At 34.2% G+C, this 21,223-nt stretch overlaps 1 protein-coding gene across 1 annotated transcript; it reads left to right on the top strand.

Moving 5' to 3' along the window:
* Positions 1-18,207: 18,207 nt before the first annotated feature.
* LOC144544808 (senescence-induced receptor-like serine/threonine-protein kinase) lies at positions 18,208-21,038 on the top strand. The gene is made up of 7 exons (XM_078293358.1): positions 18,208-18,257; positions 19,030-19,481; positions 19,591-19,729; positions 19,840-19,911; positions 20,177-20,248; positions 20,338-20,421; positions 20,861-21,038. Exons 1-7 carry the CDS (start codon positions 18,208-18,210, stop codon positions 21,036-21,038), a joined length of 1,047 nt encoding a protein of 348 aa, XP_078149484.1.
* Positions 21,039-21,223: the final 185 nt, after the last annotated feature.

The raw sequence follows: 21,223 nt of genomic DNA on the forward strand, positions 1-21,223 counted from the left end.
GAATCTCTCATGTTTCAACTAGAATAGTAGGCACTCCTGGTTATCTAGATCCCGAGTAAGATCTTTGTTTTGATGTCGAATTTTATTTTATTTTTCCTTACATTACAACTACAATGCAAAATCATATTATGATCAACCTTATATAAATGTAAAATTTGTGCATAAACATCTCCAGGTACTTTTCGTTTAATCAACTAAGTGCAAAAAGTGATGTGTATAGCTTTGGAGTTGTTTTATTGGAGATCGTCACAGGTCAGTCCCCTACTAATGCGGGCTCAGAAGGAGCTAACTTGGTACAATGGGTGCGTGACAAACTATCTGAAGGAAATATTCAAAGCATAGTGGATGCTAAAATGGAAGAGGAGTATGACATAAACTCAACCTGGAAAGTTACGGATCTAGCATGTAGGTGTACTGAACTCACTTCATCTAAGAGGCCGACGATGGATGCAGTTGTTTCTGAGCTAAAGGAAAGCATGTATTTGGAGTTTTCAACAGAGAGAATTCATAATGAAAACAGTACAGACGTAACTGATGTTAGCCAGGATAGCGCTTCCACAAATAACATGCCAGAGCCAGGCCCCAGAGTCAGATAATTCTTTCCGCAACTGAATTTCATTTGTTAATAGTTTGACTCATCATACATGGCTGCCATTTCTTGGAACTTTGAAATATTTGGCTTTTTGTTAAAAGCATATTGCCTATTAATTTTATGACAATTTAGAATGGAAGCATCTACGTGGGTTGTCTTTCTTTCTTTTTCTTCTCTTTTTTTTAATTTTTTTCTTTCGTGTGGTTATCACGAATTTAGCTGTGCTTGGTTTTTTTTTCATTTGATGATGTACTGCGTGGTATACCTTTTTTTTTTTTTTCTTTTCATTGTGTTTTATTCTACATATTTTATGTTATGTTTTAATCCAAATTACTATTTGAGTTCGTTCGGCTTTATATCTTTTTTTTTTTTTGAAAAATAGTGGTAGTACCACCGATTTAAAAAAAAATCAAGCATACCTGATATGGTACCTAAAATAGGTACCAAAATCAAATATGAAAAGTCATATATCAAGTCACCACCAACAAACATAACAGCATACAAGTAGAGATAGTACCACATCAAAATCTAAAATGGAAACAAAATGATAACTAAGCAAAGTAAAAGTCTCAAAAAAGCGCTCATATCCTAGGAGACTAGTAATCCAATAAATCCTCATCCGACATCTCGTCTCCAGACATATGATTTGGGGGGTTACCGGCTCCAAGAGCTTGGGTGGACTCCTCTTCCTCTCCCAAGATCTGATCTAGAAGGTCCTTAATATCACATGGAAGCATTAGACTTAATTTTAAGTATGAATTGTCAATGCTAGACTTACACCAAAAAGTAGCTAAAGATATTATCTTAAACCCTAATGATTTAGCAGAAATGGGAGTAATATTATCATTAAAAATAACTCTATTTCTTTCTAACCATACATTCCATAAGATAGCTCCCCGTAACAATTCTACAAGGAGTCTATCCTTTAAGGGGATAGAAGCATCAAGTAACCATAAATCATCTAAAGAATTACATGTAAAAGGAAATGAATTATATGTTGCAATCCAATCCCATATTAAGCGTACATATGAACAATGTATAAATAAATGGTCAGTACTCTCATGTTGGTCACAAAATGCACAAGTCAGATGTCCTGGCCAACCCTTTTTTGCTAAGTTAACCTTAGTGAGAATTTTATTACGTCGGACGAGCCAAAGAAAAATTTTGATTTTTAAAGGGATGTGAGATTTCCAAATAGTATCATAGTCCGAATTTGGAATACCACCATATTCTAACCATTTATAAAAAGAATGAACAGTGAAATGATCATCTTGTGACCTGCGCCATATCAATCTATCTTCCAAATGAGAAGACAAAGTAAAATGTTAAAACTTGTGGTGCAAGGTAAGCAATTCATCCTTATAAATACCAGTAATTTGCCTTTGAAAAGACAAACTTAAATGAGAAGTAGAGAATGCCTCAGCTACAAAAATAAACCTATCAGTAACAATAAAGTAAAGGTTTGGAAATTGATAAAGGTATGTTCGCTACGCCATCTATCTAACCAAAAAGATGTTGTTTTACCATTACCTATTTCTTTATTTAGTCATAAATTGATAACTACATGATCTTTAAGGATTGATCGCCAAAATGGTGAACAAGTAGAAAGAGTAGTTCTAGTTCCATATTTACTAAGCAAAATATTTTTCCATCGACCAGAAACAGAATTATCTAGAAACCGATACCACCATTTAGCCAGAAGGGCCTGATTCATAAGCTTAAGGTCTAAAACCCCTAAGCCTCCCTGATCTTTACTTTTACATACAATTTTCCATGAGACTAAAGAATATTTTCTTCTAGTAGAGTTACCACCATGCCATAAGAATTTACGTCTAATTTTATCTATTTTATGTCGAATTTTAACAGGTAATCTATATATGGATAACCAATATAATGGAATAGCAGAAATGACAGAATTTAAAAGAGTTACTCTACCACCTAAAGATAGTAAAGAGCCTTTCCACCCATGCAGTCTTTTTTCAATCTTATCAATTAGCATTTGCCAATCAATATCATTTAGAGATTTGTTATTAATAGGAACACCTAAGTAAGTAAGAGGTAAAGTGGAAATCTTACACCTCAGAATTGAAGCGAGTTCATCAGTTTCGATATCGGATAACTTAAGAGGATACATTTCATTGGGCTTTATATCTTTAATATGTAGACTCTTGTTTTGAGAGAGAACTAAGTCCAATACAATTCACTTTGAGTTGTCTCTTGTTCTAGATCTTTCTTTTCTCAAATCCTAGAAATTCTAACAAATTGATATCAGAGTCATCTCGCCATCGGCAGTTCGTTCGGTGGTTTTAGATTTCAGATCTATTCTGCTGCCGTTAGGGTTTTCAATTTCGCTTCTCCAGTTAGATCCGTTCGTTACGAGTTGCATCAGCCGTTTTTGTTGAAATCGTGAACTCAGCGCAGTTTGGACGACTTCATTTTCTGAGCAGCGACTTCTTTTTCGGTAGACCGCGATTTGTTCTTGGTGAACCGTGTTAGGATTTTGTGCACCGCGCTAGTAGACCAGACCCTTCTCTCCATTTTTCTGTACACCGCGACAACACCAAGTCGATTTGGTTGTTTTGTACACCACGCATAATTGAAGCTGGTCAAACTTTGATTTTCTCCAAAACCAAACTTTATATCAAACTTTGGTATTTTAGTCATTTGGTGGATTTGATAATTCTAATTTCATCCTTTGAATTAGAATTTTTCATTCTCTGGTTTTGTGGTGCATTTGGTGTTGGGAAAATTAGTAAATTTGGGAGATTTGTAAATTGGGGTTTGAAAAATTGAATAGATATGTTGGCGAAATATGATATTGAGAAGTATGATGGGAATACGAGTTTTGCATTATGGCAAGTGCGTATGGTGGCAATTTTGTCGAATCAAGGCGTTAAGGATACCATTTTTTGTCGAGATAATTTAATTGATGCGTTAACGGATAGTAAGTGGAGAAATATGGATGATAAGGCTCTCTCCATTATCCAATTGTGTTTGTGCAATTCGACATTGCAAGAGGTCCTATCAGAGAAAATAGCCAACGGTTTGTGAGAGAAATAGGAGAACATTTACATGAAAAAGGCTCTCACCAATCGATTGCGGTTGAAGTTGCACCTCTACACCCTTCGCATTGTTGAATATATACATCAATTTCCCATCATATTTTGGAGTTTGCATCTATTTTGAATGATTTGGGTAAGATTGATGTTAAGGTGGAGGATGAGGACCAAACGCTTTTGTTATTGTGCTCTTTATTCGCATCATACAAGGCCTTTAGAGACATGTTGATTTATAGTAGAGACAAGATTTCCCTTGAGGATGTTAAGAGCAATTTGCAAGCCAAGTTGTACATTGATAGTGAAATGACCAATAATGAGAAAGGGAATCAAGGTGTTGGTTTAGTTGTTGATCAAGAAAGGTCATGGGACCGAAACTCGAAAGATACAAGGAAGCATTCGAAGTCTAAGCACAAGAATTTGGCATATACCTATTGTAAGAAGAAGGGACACATTAAGGCCGATTGTTTCAAACTTAAAAATAAATAAAAGGCGGATACTAAAGGTACTTCTTCTGAGGAGGCCAATGTGGCCGAGTGTGACACGGTTGATACTCTTTGTGTAGTAGACACCAATGTTGATAACAAGCATTCTTGGGTGATGGATACAGGTGCTTCACAACACATGACGCTGAATAGAGATTGGTTTGAGACTTATGATCCTACGCATGGTAAGATTCTCATGGGGAACAACAATATGTGCAAGGTTACCGGAATTGGTTCGGTGATAATTAAGTTTCATGATGGAAAGGTCCAAAGGTTGGCGGGTGTGAGGCATATACCCGATTTATCAAAAAATTTGATTTCTTTAGAGTCTCTTAAGGAAAAGGGGTGCAAGTTCCAAGGTAAAGGTGGAGTCCTTATATTTTCTAAAGGGGCTCTCACAATCATGAATGCAAAGAGGATTGAAACTCTTTATTTCCTACAAGGTTTCACTATCACGTGCTCGGCCGCCATTGCTCGTTTGGGTACTATTTCGGATGCGGATGCTATAAAGTTGTGGCATATGAGATTGGGACATATGAGCGAGCGAGGAATGACCATTTTGAGCAACAGATGCTTGTTGTGAGGCCAATGCACGAGCAACTTGGGGTTTTGTGAGCATTGTGTATTTGGTAAGCACAAGAGGTTGAACTTCTCCATGGCCATTCATTCGACCAAGGGGACATTGGACTACATCCATTCAGATCTTTGGAGACCTTCTCGTGAGCCTTCTAAAGGTAAAGGTTCTCATTACATGCTTACTTTCATTGATGATTTCTCAAGGAAGGTTTGGGTTATTTCTTGAAAGAGAAAAGCGATGTGTTTCGCACCTTCAAAAAATGGAAATTACTTTTGGAGAACCAAACGGGAAGGAAAGTCAAGATGTTGAGAACCGATAATGGTTTCGGCACAAGACGGTGGTTCACACTCATCAACAAAATGATGTTGCAGAAATGATGAATATGACACTACTTGAGAGGTCTAGAAGCATGCTTTCAAATACGGGTTTGGGTAAGCAATTGAGTTGAAGACACCCGAAGAAGTGTGGTCAGGTAAGCCAGCCGATTATTCGAATTTGAGAGTATTTGGTTGTCTCGCTTATGCACATATGAATGAAATAAAGTTGGAGCCTAGATAAAAGAAGTGTATTTTTGTTGGGTATCCCGAAAATGTGAAGGGGTACAAGTTCCTTATCTCGAGAGATGTCATTTTCAATGAGTCGGCAATGTTAAAGGCAAATGATGTTGCATCCGAGTGGACTATTAAGGAGAATGAGACGATTGAGAAGAAGGTGGAGTTTGAGGAGCTGGTCCAAGAAGATGCTGATGTGATCTCACATAATGATACCAATTTGGAGGAAGGCCAAGAAGAGGCACAACCATATGCATTGGCAAGGTACCAAGCTAGAAGAGAAATCTGATCACCTACAAGGTAAGGATACTCCGACTTTGCTTATTGTTTGGCAATTGGAGAAGATGTGATGTATTGTGAGCCATCTTCCTACAAGTAAGCCATTTCTTCTAAGGATGCGGCCAATTGGGTTGCTGGTATGAATGAAGAGTTACAATCCTTGTAACAAAATGAGACTTGGTTTCTTGTGAAGCTTTCTAGTGGTAAGAGGATTGCGGGTTGCAAGTGGGTGTTTAAAAAGAAGATTGATGGCTCAAATTCTACGGATTTTTGATGCAAGGCAAGACTAGTGGCTAAAGAGTATAGTCAAGTCCAAGGTATGGACTTCAATGATGTATTTTCTCCTGTGGTTAAGCATACCTCCATTCGAGTTTTGCTCTCTTTGGTGGCATTGAAGGATTTGTAGTTGGAACAAATGGATGTGAAAACTGCTTTCTTGCATGGTGATTTGGAAAAACAAATTGGAGGGTTTTGAGGTTGCAAGAAAGGAGGACCGTTTGTGTCATTTGAAGAAGTCCCTTTATGGCCTTAAGCAATCATCGCGACAATGGTATAAGAAGTTTGACTCATTCATGGTTAGTATTAATTTCCATCATTCCAATTATGATAGTTGTATCTATTTCAAGAAATTGGATGGTGGGGATTTCGTTTACTTGTTGCTCTATGTGGATGACATGTTGATTGTATCCTCAAACTTGAAAGAAGTTAGGAGGTTCAAAGAGCAACTAAGTTCGGCATTTAAGATGAAAGATTTGGAGACCGCCAAAAGAATTTTCGGGATGGAGATCACAAGGGATAGTTCCAAAAGAAAGTTGTTTCTTTCACAAATGAGTTTTGCTGAGAAAGTGCTCTGCCGTTTTGGCATGGAGAAAGCAAAGGTTGTTTCAACACCTCTTGCGGCGCATTTCAAGCTTTCGGTCGCTTTAAGCCCAAAATCTGATGTTGAGAAGAAATATATGGAAAATGTTTTATATTCAAGTGCAGTCGGGAGTCTCATGTACTTGATGGTGTCTACTCGATCTGACATTGCTCAAGCCGTTAGTGTGGTAAGTAGATATCTCTCTTGTCCCGGAAAAGGGCATTGGGAAGCAGTGAAGTTGATATTTTGCTATTTGAGAGGTACTATTGATACTCATTTGGAGTTCGGTAATGGCAAGGCACTAATGGGTTTTGTGGATGCGGATTTTGCAGGTGATTTAGACAAGAGGCATTCTTTGACAGGTTATGTTTTTACCCTTGGAGATTGTGCAATTAGTTGGAAATCTACACTTCAAGCAACCATTGCACTCTCAAGTACCGATGCCGAATACATGACAATTACCGAGGCTATTAAGGAGGCTCTTTGGCTCAAGGCATTTGTAAGTGATATGTCTTCTTTAGAGGGTCCTATTACGGCATTTTGTGACAACCAAAGCTCGATACATTTGACCAAGGACCGCATGTATCATGAGAAGATGAAACACATTGACATTCGGTACCATATTGTTCGAGATGTAATTAGGAAGGCAAGGTTGCCATGAAGAAGATTGGTACCGAATCGAATCCGGCCGATATGCTCACAAGGCCTCTTCCAATTGCAAAGTTCAAGCTTTATTCAAGCTTTGTCTCTAGCATGTTGCTAGTGTATCTTTATGTCTACCTTTGTTTAGGTTATGTTTGCTTTATGTTTTAATTTGTTTTAGATGCAATTTGGTTCAAGGTGAAAATTGTTATGTTTTGATCCAAATTTCTATTCGGGCCCGTTAGGCTTTGTATCTTTAATATGTAGACTCTTGTTATGAGAGAAAACTAAGCCTAATACAATTCACTTTGAGTTGTCTCTTTGTCTCTTGCTCTCTTTCTCTTCTCAAACCCTAGAAATCCTAACATTTTAAATTTGAAAAAGTATAAGATTGATCTAATTCTAAAAACTTGTATATTTGAAAAAGAAAGATGTACTGCTGTTTACTTTGTTTCACCACTCTTATGGGGATCAAATTAATCTCAACATATATAGAGAAGTGACTACCTGCAAGAATATGGTATTACGCAACTAATGAACACCCCGTGTCATATTCCGACTTGTCCATTATTGCACATGAACATGTACATTTGGACAAGATTACCAGATAGGATATGTTGTGGCCAAATAAAAATAAGAAAGTAGTGTTCACTACTAAAGCACAACTTATTAGCATTCTTTTATTGAGCTAATAAAGAGAATGGTCATCTAAGATCAATTGCAACATAAATTACATTAAACCTGTCATCTTAATGAGTATATATACTTGAGGGAACCGGGGTGTCCGATGGGCATTACACAAAATGCGGTATGAAGCTTGATCAGAGCCATTCGATCCGTGTCAAGATTGATGTGGATGATTTATTTAAAAAAAAAATCAATCACTTAAATCTAGACAGGATGCTCAAATCTTGATGCAGATCAAACAGTTCTCACCGGCATCAGTCGGCAGCAAACCAACAAGTACCTAACCGCACAAAATCTTTGTGAAATTTTATTTTAATATGGACCGATTAATAAACCCACAAGTATCAAACCTTGTGATCGAAACTGTACGTAATTAACATAAAAATGTCCTTTACAATATCATGCCTAGTCAAATCCTGCTATGTTCTGCCCGATTTCCACAACTTCAAAATAAAGCTGATTCATGAAAGCCCAATAAAATTTAGGGCCCAAAAAAATTGACCTCCGTTCTAACAATTACAAAAAGATGTCCGGCTTCTTCACATCACATGTATTTGATTTCCCATTGTATTGCATAGTTCAAATATATTTCTATATATTAATCATCACCATTAATTTAAGATCATGTAATTTTGGGAATTATTAATTCAAATTCCATTACGATGGCTATATATTTTCCAATGAATTACCTACACTATAATTGGGAATAACTAAGTCGGGAACAGACATCTTAATTAACCATGGTTTGGAAAAATCAGCTGAGTCCGAATTGGCTCGGCCGAGTTGAAACGGTATTGGCCGAAGGCAATCTGATTTTTCCCGAGTTAACTTGGATATTGGTAAAATCGTTGCTAAATCGACACAATCGGCCACATTTTTACTCATTTTCTTGCCTCTAGAGCATAAATATATGTAATGTTTTGCTGATTCAATTGAGTCAATTTTGTATTTTTGGGAAGGCAGTCGAAAGAATTTGGGAGAGTCGCCATTCAGAAAGGGTTTGGATCCCCTAAAGTAACTCAACTTTTGGATTTTGAATCGGGACTGTCCAATTCGAATCCGTCGCTTGAGATTGTCTCGGAATTTGCATTTGTTACTCAGAATGTGTCACGGATTCAAATCAAACAGTCACAATCTAAAACCCAAAAGTTGGGTTATTTCACTAGATCTGAATTCTTCAGAACGAGAGTAGTTGCGATTCAGAACGAAAAAGAAAGCTTAAATCATTATGAAATATTGAATAGACTTAGTTTATATATGTTATACAGTTTTATTTTAAAAATGAGTTAGGCTAATATGACACTAGTGTTATATCAAACTAAATAACACCACATCTTAAATCCTTAGATCTGCTTTAAGATTCGTACAAAATGAAGTGCTTGAACAGTAAAAGCGGATAGTACGAATCTTAAAGCAGATTTAAGGGTTTAAGATGTGGTGTTATTTAGTTTGATATAACACTAGTGTCATATTAGCCTAACTCTTTAAAAATATAACATGATTCATTGTGGACTATGTTCAGACATGTTATTAAATATGAAGGAGCGGACCAGCTATCAACCTGGATTTATTAAATAGAGACAGTTTGTTTTATTTATTATTTTTACTTGAGTGAAAATAAAATATTAATTGTTTATAAAATAAAATATTTTCTATGATAATAAATTTACGAATATACAAAATAAAATATGAAAATGTAAAAGTTAAAATTAAATATCTTATTTGTCTTTTGTAAATTTATTCAGTTTTTTATTGTTTTATCAAATAGTACGTATATTTAATTTTAAATTAGATATATATTATTTAGGATCGACTAACAGTCCCCCTACTTCAGTCCCCTATCTGTCCCCTGCACTAAAAGACAAAAAAAATAGTTAAAACGTGCTAACTACCACCAAAGAGTAAGATTAATGTTATTTTGTTAATAGTCAAAACGTATAGTATACATACCTACGAATTTATAGTATTCATACTTATTATCAGAACCATTCGTCATATGTAAACACAAGCTGGAGGGGACCAGTAACGACCAGGGGGACCGCTGACGTCTTGTGATAGCCTGGATTGGAGACCGCAATCGTCTAAAAGCGACATTTGCCAAGATTGGAGACCACTACAGCAAATCTATATATTATTCATATCTAAATAAAGAAGTATTCATATCTAAACAAATGAAGTATTAATACTGACAATTACGAAATATTCATACATGTTTGAAATAATTTATACAATTCAAAATTCAAAGTCAGATTCATCTCTCTCAGCCAACCTCTTAATTCCAAGAAGTATTAATACTGACAATTACGAAGTATTCATACATGTTCGAAATAAATTATACAATTCAAAATTCATTGTCAAATTCATCTCTCTCACCCACCTCTTCCAAGAAGTATTCATATCTAACATAAAATATGCATATCTAACAAATGAAGTATTCATATCTAACTAATGAAGTACTCAATATCTAACAAATGAAATATTTATATATATAACTATTCATATCTAACTAATGAAGTATTCACACATAACACTAACAATATTCACATTTGACACTAATAATATTCACACCTGCCCAGATTGGGACCAAGAAATATTCTCAACAGACTAGTATGCATATCTAAAACAATGAAGTATTCATATCTAACTAAAGAATTATTCATACTGACGATTACGAAGTATTCATACATGTTCGAAATAATTTATACAATTCAAAATTCAAAGTCAGATTCATCTCTCTCATCCCACCTCTTCCAAGAAGTATTCATATGTAACATGAAATATACATATCTAACAACTGAAGTATTCATATCTGACTAATAAAATATTCATATGTTGCACTGTGACAACCTTCGCTGGGCTAGCATGGACCCCCTCCAATGGTGCACCACGCTCTCCCCGCCGAATCTTGACGGTGCACCACGCTCTCCTCGCCGGATCTCGACGGTGCACCATGCTCTCCTCGCCGGATCTCGACGGTACACCACGCTCTCCTCGCCGAATCTCGACGGTGCACCACGCTTGCCTCGCCGGATCTTGACCGCCATCACAACTGTCGGCGTGGGTAGATGGTGGCGAGCAGTAGAGGAGAAGAACAGGATGAGTTTTGAGTTATGTTGAATTTGAGAAGATTGAAAAGGATGGGTTTTGACCACGTGAGAGAACAAAAAAAGAAGGTTGTTAGGGGGACAGATTCAAGGGGGACAACATCTTTACTCTATTATTTATTTAAATAATACGCTACAAATTTGATTGTTATCTGTTCAAATTTAATTATTATGAGTGTTGGAATAGATTATTTGATAAATTTATTACAAAACATGCTTTTGTCAAAAAAATCCGAATTTTTGATCCGTTTCACCCGATTCCGATTTCACAGTCAACTATCCGATTCCAATTCCGATTTTGATTTTCAAAACCATGTTCTTTAACTAATGCTGGTCATATAATTTTCATAGTACAAAACTTGTACTACTCGAACAACAGATAGTACGCCAAATAGTACTCACATAGAGAATTGCTTATGGATATTAGTTTAGTTGGGTGGTTTGACCCAACTTTAGTAAAAAACAAATTTCTCTTCTTTTTTTCCGGCACAGACAAGAACATTAGATGTATATTTAGATATTTTTATGTTCCCCAGCTCACTGTCGGTCCATCTCACTAATACAAAAGGGATAAGATCAACCATTCCCCGTTTAATAATCATAAAACACTTCTTTAATTAATAATAGTTAAACAGTCAATTAGCTACCCAATAATTAACTTAGATTGAGAAGTTCCACGAGATGTTGACGTACAACATCGGTTGTTTGGCCTGTTCAATCAAACCTATTAATAAATTCAACCCCAAATTTCATACTAACACAGTATCAAGATGGTTAGGTTGGATATGAATAATAATAATAGACATACAGGCAATAAATCAACAAAATTGAAAATTTCCACAGATATCTTATTCTGTTTAATAATTGATAAAATATCAAACAACCAAATCAAGAGTCAAACATCGAGTTTCACTTCAATCGTTTTTATTTGTTGGTTATTTTTAACACCAGCTAAAAATTTAGAACTACTAAATCATATTATATCCATATATATATCTGCCTTTTTTATGTTGTCAATGTTTCTTATATTTTTAGGATTAATCTATATATAACGAACTAACAATTATCATTCAGACATAAACTCTCGTTAGTTTGCTACAACTTTTCAATAATTGGGATGAACATCAATTTTGAGTTCATAATAATATTTTTCAAACAATTTGTGGGATCTCCACTCTGTTAGATTGATTTGGATTTGTAAATGACTAGTTTGGGAGAAATAGGCTCAATATTCCTCTAAATATATAATTTTAATAAGAGTGATGCTTCTATGGACATAAGAACCTATTTGTAAAATGAACATATTTTTATTTTCAAAGTTCAAACAGTTGATTCGAACCGTTCATCTTGTTCTCCATATTAATATGTGCTTGGAGACCAAATTTTACATTTTTCTGAATTTTTTTACTATTTATTAAGATGGATACAAAATTCAACGGTTCGGATCGACTGTTTGAAAATAAAAATATGTCCATTTTACAAATAAGTCCTTATGTCAATAGAAACCTTTGCCTTTTAATAAATTAATTGTTGGATGTGCTCGTTGTACTTAACATATCATATACAATTAAAAGTGCTTATATTCTTAGATAACATTAAAGTCAATGACAATATCATGGTGCTTAATTGTGCTGTAAATTGTAAGTTAACTTGATTAATTAATTAAGTGAGTTTAACTTGATTAATTATTTAAGTGCGTTAAGATTCAAGTCAAAACTTAAATTGATTAATTAAGTATTTTTCACTTGCACAATTAAAAGTGCTTAATTGTACAAGTTGGATTTCTTATAGATAACACCATGTGAATGCGCTCCTCAATTCATTGACTTCAAGTCAGAAACCATGTGCGTTCAACGGAGATTGAGTTTCCCAAACATTATTTTAAGCAACCACAGGCCACTTAACTTCTACCTCATGTTCGGTCTCTCTGTTAGTGTACTTCGCGAGTGGCAGCACTATAATTACGTTTAATATTTTACCGTGTGCTCCGGATAACAAACCGATGATGTTGATGGACCTCTTCCTGACCCCCTTCTTTGCCATCGATAAAATTTCACGAACAGTTAGTATTGAGTGTCTCTCCAACATCGGTTTGGCTAAAAGACCGATGACACTGAGGGGTTATTTTTATCATCCCTTGTGTACATGATCCGTTAGTGTCAGATTGATCAAAACTGTCTAGTATTCTTACTGAACCGATGTTGTATTTTATATTGTAGAGATCACATCTAACGGTTTGGATCGACGATTTGAACTTTGAAAATGTAGAAAATGCTTGTTGTAACTTGTTGTAACTCAAAAATTGTTGTAACTTGATCCCTCTATATATATATATAGTAAGGCTACGGTGTTATGAGTTGCATAAAGAGTTACGGTGCTACGGCTCAATATTCGAGTTTTCAAAATCCTAATGGTCGATCCGAACCGTTCATCTTGTTCTCCATATTAATATATGTTTGGAGACCAAATTTTACATTTTTTTGAAAAAAAATTACTCTTTTTTTAGATAGATAGAAAATCACTTGATCTAAAAATTTATGTACCATTCATATATTTGATTTTCTACCTATTTAAAACAATAGTAAATTTTTTTCAAATAATGTAAAATTTGGTCTCCAAGCACATTTTAATATATATTGAATATCTAACATTTTGAATTTGTTGTTTAAACATCAAATACTAAAATTTAACCTCATAAGCACTTAGGTCGAAGTGCTACCAGTAACAATTTAACTCTTTATATATATATATATATATATAGGAAGAGGAGGGTTCAAATGCTTCCATGTTTTTGTGCCTCCATCATGCCTCCATCTCTCTCCATCATTTTCAAAGTTCAAACAGTCAATCCGAACCGCTCAACCTAACCTCCATACTAAAATATGTTTGGAGACCAAATTTTATATTTTTAGGAATTTTTTTACTATTTTTTTAGATAGAAGAAGAAGAAGATATTTTAGGGTCTGAAAAGGTCGTCGTTTTGGTGATATTTTGAAAACTGAAATTAGATTGATTGTATCTTCTAAACTAATTATGAAATCTTTGATAAGAATAAAAGTAATTTGTTGAGGGTATCTTGGGAATTGGTACTTGTAATTTGTAAAAACTTTTGATGCTATAGAAGATTTTTTTTATTTGCATAATTAATAATTGTTTTGATATGTATTGTTTTGATGTTGATTACATATATTAGATAGTGCCAATTATTTGCTAGTTTTGGTTTTGATAGAATTATGATATAAGAAGAAAAACAACTTGGTGTTTTGATAAAATTATTGTTCAGAGATTGTCTTCTCCTCCTTCGAATAGGATGGCAATGGCTTCTTCGAAGAGTTGAAGTTCATGCTGATTTAGGATGGTATGTATAAGTGATTTTAGTGATTCATATTGAAATTAGAAATTTGCATTAATATGAGAAATTAATGGATAGTCACGACTTAGTTGTTATTTTTTTTAACTAGATATGAGAAACAGTAAAGTACATATGTATAGTGAATAGTACAGTAAAGTACATATGAGAATGCAGATGTATCGACATACTTCAATTATAGAAATTAGCAATCATTTAGTTAAATTTTGCAAATTTTTGTGTAGGTAATATGAGCACCTCCATTAGTTGTTCCCATGCATAGAAAGTTTGAATGCAGAAATATCGACTTCTCTTTGCAAGAGATGTCAAAGAAATAAAAAAAAAATCATATACCAATCTTGAATCACATACCAATCTTTGCAAGAGCAGTCCAGTTCCAAGAAGAATCATATACCAATCTTGAATTATACTGTAATATTTGAGCACTACAGTAATAAAAAAAAAATGAACTTGTAACCCTCTTGTACCACTCATGTACCAAACTTTTTTTTTATTATTATTTCACAGCCCGTGGACAATATTACACAAGTATCATTACATCACAGCAAACATCCCAGAGATATTGTAAAATTCCCTAATTGCTACGGGTACACAAACCGGTATCAGATCCATTGATTCCATCTCTTGTATGGAGTTGTTCTAGCATTACATTAATTATCCGTCTATCCAAAACAAAAGAAGAGCAATCCTTGAACCACAAAATTAATCAATTCTCTTTAAAAAAGCTAAATCATATTTTTTTAACCCTAATTAAAACTTCATAAATAAGTCTTGCATCCAATCTCTTTAGGTTATAGTTGTGAATGGGATTGGGATATATGTGAAGTAGCATGTTTTATGATGCTATTACTTGCAGCCTTTCTTCTTGACAATTAATTTGAAATATGTGAAGTAGCCATAAATTGTGTATTGTAAAAGTCCTATTGTTACTGATATCTGTGAAGTAGCATGTTTTATGCCATTTTGATAATAGGTATATTGTAAAATATGTGAAGTAGCCATCAATTATGTATTGTAAAAGTCCTATTTGTTACTAACAAGTATTTATATAAAGCTGAGATTCTTCTTCGCAAACTAAATAATACAACTATAATTAATAGAAGTTTCATATTATTAGCTAGGTGGAAGGATATATTAAAAATACAGAAAAGCTGGATAGCACCTTACATGTAAATGCTGGATATTGACCTCGAAAATTAGGATCTACTGTGTTGTCACTAGTCACCTGAAAGCACAGATATGCAACTCTTAAATGCTGATATAAGACCTGCGGCCATGAACAATATTGCCTCTAAGGTCGGGTCTGTCAGAGTCTAGGGTTTGAAATCGCCTCTAAGGTCGGGGCCGTGAGAGATGAAGAAGGCATCCGATAGAGAGAAAGAGAGGAGGGTCGGGGCTGGGGGTCGGAGCTCTCTGCCGTGTGGTCGAGGCTGGGACCATGAGAGAGGAAGAGAGGGTCGGGCTGGGGGTTCCGTCGCGTGAGGAAGAGAGGAAGAGGGGTTGGGGGCTGCGGAAATAGATTCGAAATATATGAATTGGATGTCTCCAGTTCCGAAAAAATCATTTCCAGCGAAAAAATTAGATCTGATCGGATTGAGTTTGCACGATTTTTGATGGAGATCTAAGGGACCAAAACGCAATGCACAAGAGGGCCTATGCATTGCAATGTATGGTAGCTTATCCCTATATATATATATATCACTAGCTATATAAGTTAGCTAGCTTATTAATTACTAGAGAATATTCATGAATGTTTAAATTAAACAGATGCAAGGTCGACGAAGTTAAACCAATGAAGTTCATAATAATTAAGTTTTTGTAACTAATTAGAGTAACAGAACTATACATGCAAGAAAGTTAAATTAAATATATGCATATATTAACTACAAAACATCCAAATTAATTAAACATCAAAAATAATAGATTTCAATTCAACATATGCATATATTACAAAACAATCAAATTAATTAAACATCAGAAATAATAGATCCCAATTCAACATATGCATATATTACAAAACATCAAAATTAATTATACATGCATCCATACACAAAATATGTTGTTCATCCATACATCCATCCAAGTTAATTTAGAAAATAAACAATAAATCACAACACACTAATCAGGGTATATGTGATCAACTGGACATGATGTATTTACTACCAAAAGATAATTAAACCTATCCAAATGTTCATAAGCCACACACACTGGGGGTTGAGGTATATCAATCACTAATAACGAAAAACATCCTCCTCCTTCACAAGTACAACTCAATCGACTTCATAATAAAACAATCATCTGGGCAATAATGGTCAAACATCACGCTTGAAAATAGCCATTCTGTTTAGCTATAATTCGAATCCCCCGCTGTTTTAAAATGTAGACGACATGCGACACAATTGTTCTCACGAAGTATTCTACGAGTGATAACTAAAGCATAGTGCCTAAAGTTTCTCAATTCCCTTTTACCCAACATGAGACACTGAATCGTTCGTCTCACCATGGTATCAAATCTCCAAAACTTAACCTCAACCGTCTGGAGATCTCTTCTGTCAGATGCTTTAACCATCAGCACTGGAACTATAGTTTTTTCCCATTCTTCATAATCATTATCACACAACTGCAACAAATAGTTGATCAATTGATATATAACTAGCTAGCTAGATAATGAATTCACAAACAATGAAGCGATCAAATTCGAAGAAATAAATTACCCACATTCCATTTACAATTTTTTTTTTCAAATTATCCCATCAAATATAACTAATGCGAATTATCATGATTTCATTTATTCAGTAATGACATTTTTACAGTCAGAATTGGTTGGTAGTTTTTAATAATGTGGAGCAAGTTGTCAATTGGTGGGTAGGTTGTCATTAAATTAATAATGTTAGTCAGTCAGGATTGGTTTGTATTATTTAAATTAAATTAGATAAACAAATAATGATATGTTAACAGCCAGGCTGGACCAAGCTGGATTTAATTGTTTTTATTTTAATTTTTGTAGTCAAAGTCAAATTCTTATTTTATAATGCATCTCTGACAAGTCAATTTGTCTTAAATTAATCAGGTTTAGATAATATATAGTTGCGTTATAAAAGCAATCTTTCAGCTCTCACCAAATTTCAAGGGGAGAAGAATGGTTCCGTGGCACTTAATTCTTCTGCTAATATCCTCATTTACAATTGGAGTTTATAGCCAGCTTGATTCTAACGGTAATTATTTCCTGTTATGCAAGTGCTTTGTTGTAATCTACTCTCTCTCTCTCTTCTATATATATATATATATATATATAGATATATAAGTTAGTGTGCATGTTTTGTTGCTTAGGATATGTTCAGGGTAATTAAGCTGAGCATATATATACATGGCTATTTAAAACAAAACAAGTAATCATTTTGAACCAAAATATTATCATTTTAGTAGAGCACGGAAACTAGTTTATGGTACTTAGCTATGATTAAACTTGGGTGTAATTAAATTCAGTTAAAATAACAAGTTTTTCTGTCTTTATTCCTTCTTACAGGTTTTCTGAGCATTGACTGCGGGATTTCCTCAAACTCTAGCTATGTTGACCCCGGGACAAATTTAACTTATGTATCCGATGAGCAATTTATCGACACTGGAGTGAACTTTCAAATCACAACTAGTTTACCTAAAGTATTCCAAACTGTTAGAAGTTTTCCTACTGGAATTCGAAACTGCTACACCATAAGATCCTTGACAACAGACTTTGAGTATCTTGTACGAGCAACATTCGTTTATTCAAATTATGATAGCTTAAATAGACCCCCTATTTTTGATATTTATTTGGGGGTCAACTTTTGGAATACCGTAGATGCAGCTTCTTCTTCCTATCCTGAGATTATTGTCCAGACTACCACAGATTACTTGCAAGTTTGTTTGGTTAATAAAGATCTCGGAAATCCGTTTATCTCTACGTTACATCTGAGACAACTCCATTCAAAACTTTATCAAGAGACAAATGCAAGTCAATCTTTGATTATGGTGCGTAGGGCAGATTTAGGAGGAAGCACATCTCTTGCAGTTTTAAGGTGCATGCACAAAAATTTATTTCTTGAATCTTTTCTATTTCAACAATTAAAATTGTTTTGTCAAAATACTTGTTCTATTTGCTAATCATTCGATCGCTAGAATGCAAATTCCATAAGATATATTTTTGAATTAAAATTTTGTTACATTATGTTATGGTATCACATCTTAACACCATATTTTTATAAGTCCTTTTTACGATTACAAAATCCAAATAGTCGATCTGAACCATTCAATGTGATGTCCATATTAAAATGTACTTGGGGACCAAATTTTACATTTTTTGGAAATTTATTACTATTTATTAAGATTTTTTAAAATTGTTGCTTTTCAATGGTCTAAAATTGCTTGAAAACAACAATTTTGTACACATCTTATTAAATACTAAAAAAATTTCAAAAAATGTAAAATTTGGTCTTCGAGCACAGTTTAATATGGAGATCATGTTGAATGGTTCGGATCATCTGTTTGAATTTTAAAATTGTAAAAATAACTTGTAAAAATATGGTGTCAAGATGTGTCACCATAAAATAGTGTAATTGGATCCCTCCTCATGTTATATTGCTAAAATTAAATTATTGACACCATCTGAAAGACCAATAAGGCATGCATTGAGATATTTTGTACAACTTATACTATTGCAATATTGTGCATAAATTAAATATCAAAAGAGAAGAAAAAACTGAAATTTAGCTAGTTAACTAAAATTGTACTATGATAGAGACATCAATAATCTTTGTTGTTCCTCCATTCCTTAACTTGGACAAATAATAGGTACCCTCAAGATAAGTATGACCGGTGGTGGACCAAAGAGACCTTGAACGGTACAATAGAGATTTCATCAAACTCCACCATAGAAGCTGACCCAGACGAGACACCCGCTATTGTGATGCAAACTGCTGCAACCACTTCAAGTACCCAACAACCACTAAACCTCTATTGGAATGTCGATGACAAGTCCTCCACATATTATTGGATATTTCACTTTTATGAGATCCAGGCATCGCCGACTGGTCAAAGGGAGTTTGATTTACTTATTAACGGAGCTATGGGATCGAAAAAAATTATCTTTCAGACATGGTACAGGATTACTCTCCAGCGGTCAGGTTTTATTAATTATAATGTCTCACTGGTGGCTACTTCAAATTCAACTCTTCCACCTTTGTTGAATGGATATGAACTGTATAAAATTGCTCCTGTGGGGGTCCCTACTTACAGTGAAGATGGTAATTTTTGGGATCAAATCTTCAAAATCTTTTCATAAAATGTAGTCGATCTTATTAAACCTTAAGGATTAAATTGTTTTAAGGTAGTTTAGTTTTTTTTTACTTGCAGTTGCTGCTATTAATACTATCAAGAAGGATCATCAAATAAAAAAAGGGTGGAGTGGTGATCCTTGTCTTCCAAAAGAGTTCATATGGTCGGGTGTCAGCTGCACCTCGAACTCCTCCAACATTTCCTGGATCATAGGCTTGTCAGTCCATTTCTCTATTCTTTTTTTATGCCTATTTTTTTTGGGAATTATGAGTGGATGCAAGAATTAGTCCCAAACTTCTGAACTATTTCTATCTTTTGTTTTTTCAGAAACTTATCATATAGTGGATTGATTGGTCCATTGAGTTATAACTTCGGAAATCTAACTGCCCTTGTGTCTTTGTAAGTTCCTTCAATTTAAGATGAAGTACTACTATGTTTTTTATATAAGTATTAATTTAGGAATGTAAGTTCATCAGGGCAGGAAGTAATGTACATTGGCTGAGCTTCTGAACCATTTTTCATTCGGTATGAAATGACATATATAAAGCAACTCCTATTTAATTTGTATTTTTGGAAAATTTTATTTCCACAACATGTGTTCTACAAGTTAATTTAATGATTTTATCACATCTATTCACTAACCATTGCTTGCGTACTTTTTCAGGGATTTATCTGGCAATGATTTGTCTGGATCTCTTCCAAGCTCTCTAGACCAACTAACAGCTCTTAAGTACCTGTATGCATTTTATCAGTAACCTTGAAATATATCCGGATTTCTGTTCTGTATAAAGGGATTCATTCATAATTTTAATTTTAATTTTTCAGTGATATCAGAGGAAATAACAAGATGTCGACCAACCTTCCTTTTGGGCTTCAGAAAAGACAAAAAAATGGAAGCCTAACATATAGGTCACACTTTATTTTAGTTATTTCATATATGCTGTAGAAAGCATGAGTGCAACTTTAATTCATTGATTGACTTATTATTTATTATTTCATTTTCATATACAAATGAACAAAAAATATATATATTTGCGTACATATAATTAAGTAAACTTAAATAATATTAGGGACTATATAACTGGCTTGATTAAACACTAATATATATTTGAGGAGAAAGAAACGAAAAACATATCCCAACAATTGATAGAGAAGAGCCAGTGACTAGGTACTCATTGCTGAAGGGATTGCAGTTTTTTCTAAAATCACAATTATTCAGCACTTTGATCTTTCAATGTTAGCATTCATATAAAGAAAGAAAGTTTCATTGATTTCTAAAGTAAACAACTTTCTTATTAATCTCTTGGAACCATGTTGGCATTTTAATCTTCATTGTCTTGTGTGTTAGGTTTGGAGATCTTCCGATTCCATCTCCTTCTCCGTCTCCTTCTTCTAAGAAGAATATTATAATTACTGCAGTGGTAGTCCCATTGTTGTTTATTGCAGTCGTTGTTGCGACTATTTATTGGTTGAGGCAGAAACGTAAGTTCTGTTTTTTCGCAAACTTTTTTCCCTTCTTGGATTAACAAATCTGTCCTCGCACTTTTTTATAATTACAGATGAATTGTGCACACTATTAAGCCACTATACACTCCAAACATTTCTTAATTTTACATGAGGAAAATATCAAAAGCAAAGCCAAATGTGTAGTTTTGGTTACCCACGAAACCAAAAATGATACATAGTAAGGCATAATTACCAGCAAATGTCA

This window comes from Carex rostrata, chromosome 27 (assembly GCF_964058835.1).
Source record: "Carex rostrata chromosome 27, lpCarRost1.2, whole genome shotgun sequence".
Taxonomy (NCBI): domain Eukaryota; kingdom Viridiplantae; phylum Streptophyta; class Magnoliopsida; order Poales; family Cyperaceae; genus Carex; species Carex rostrata.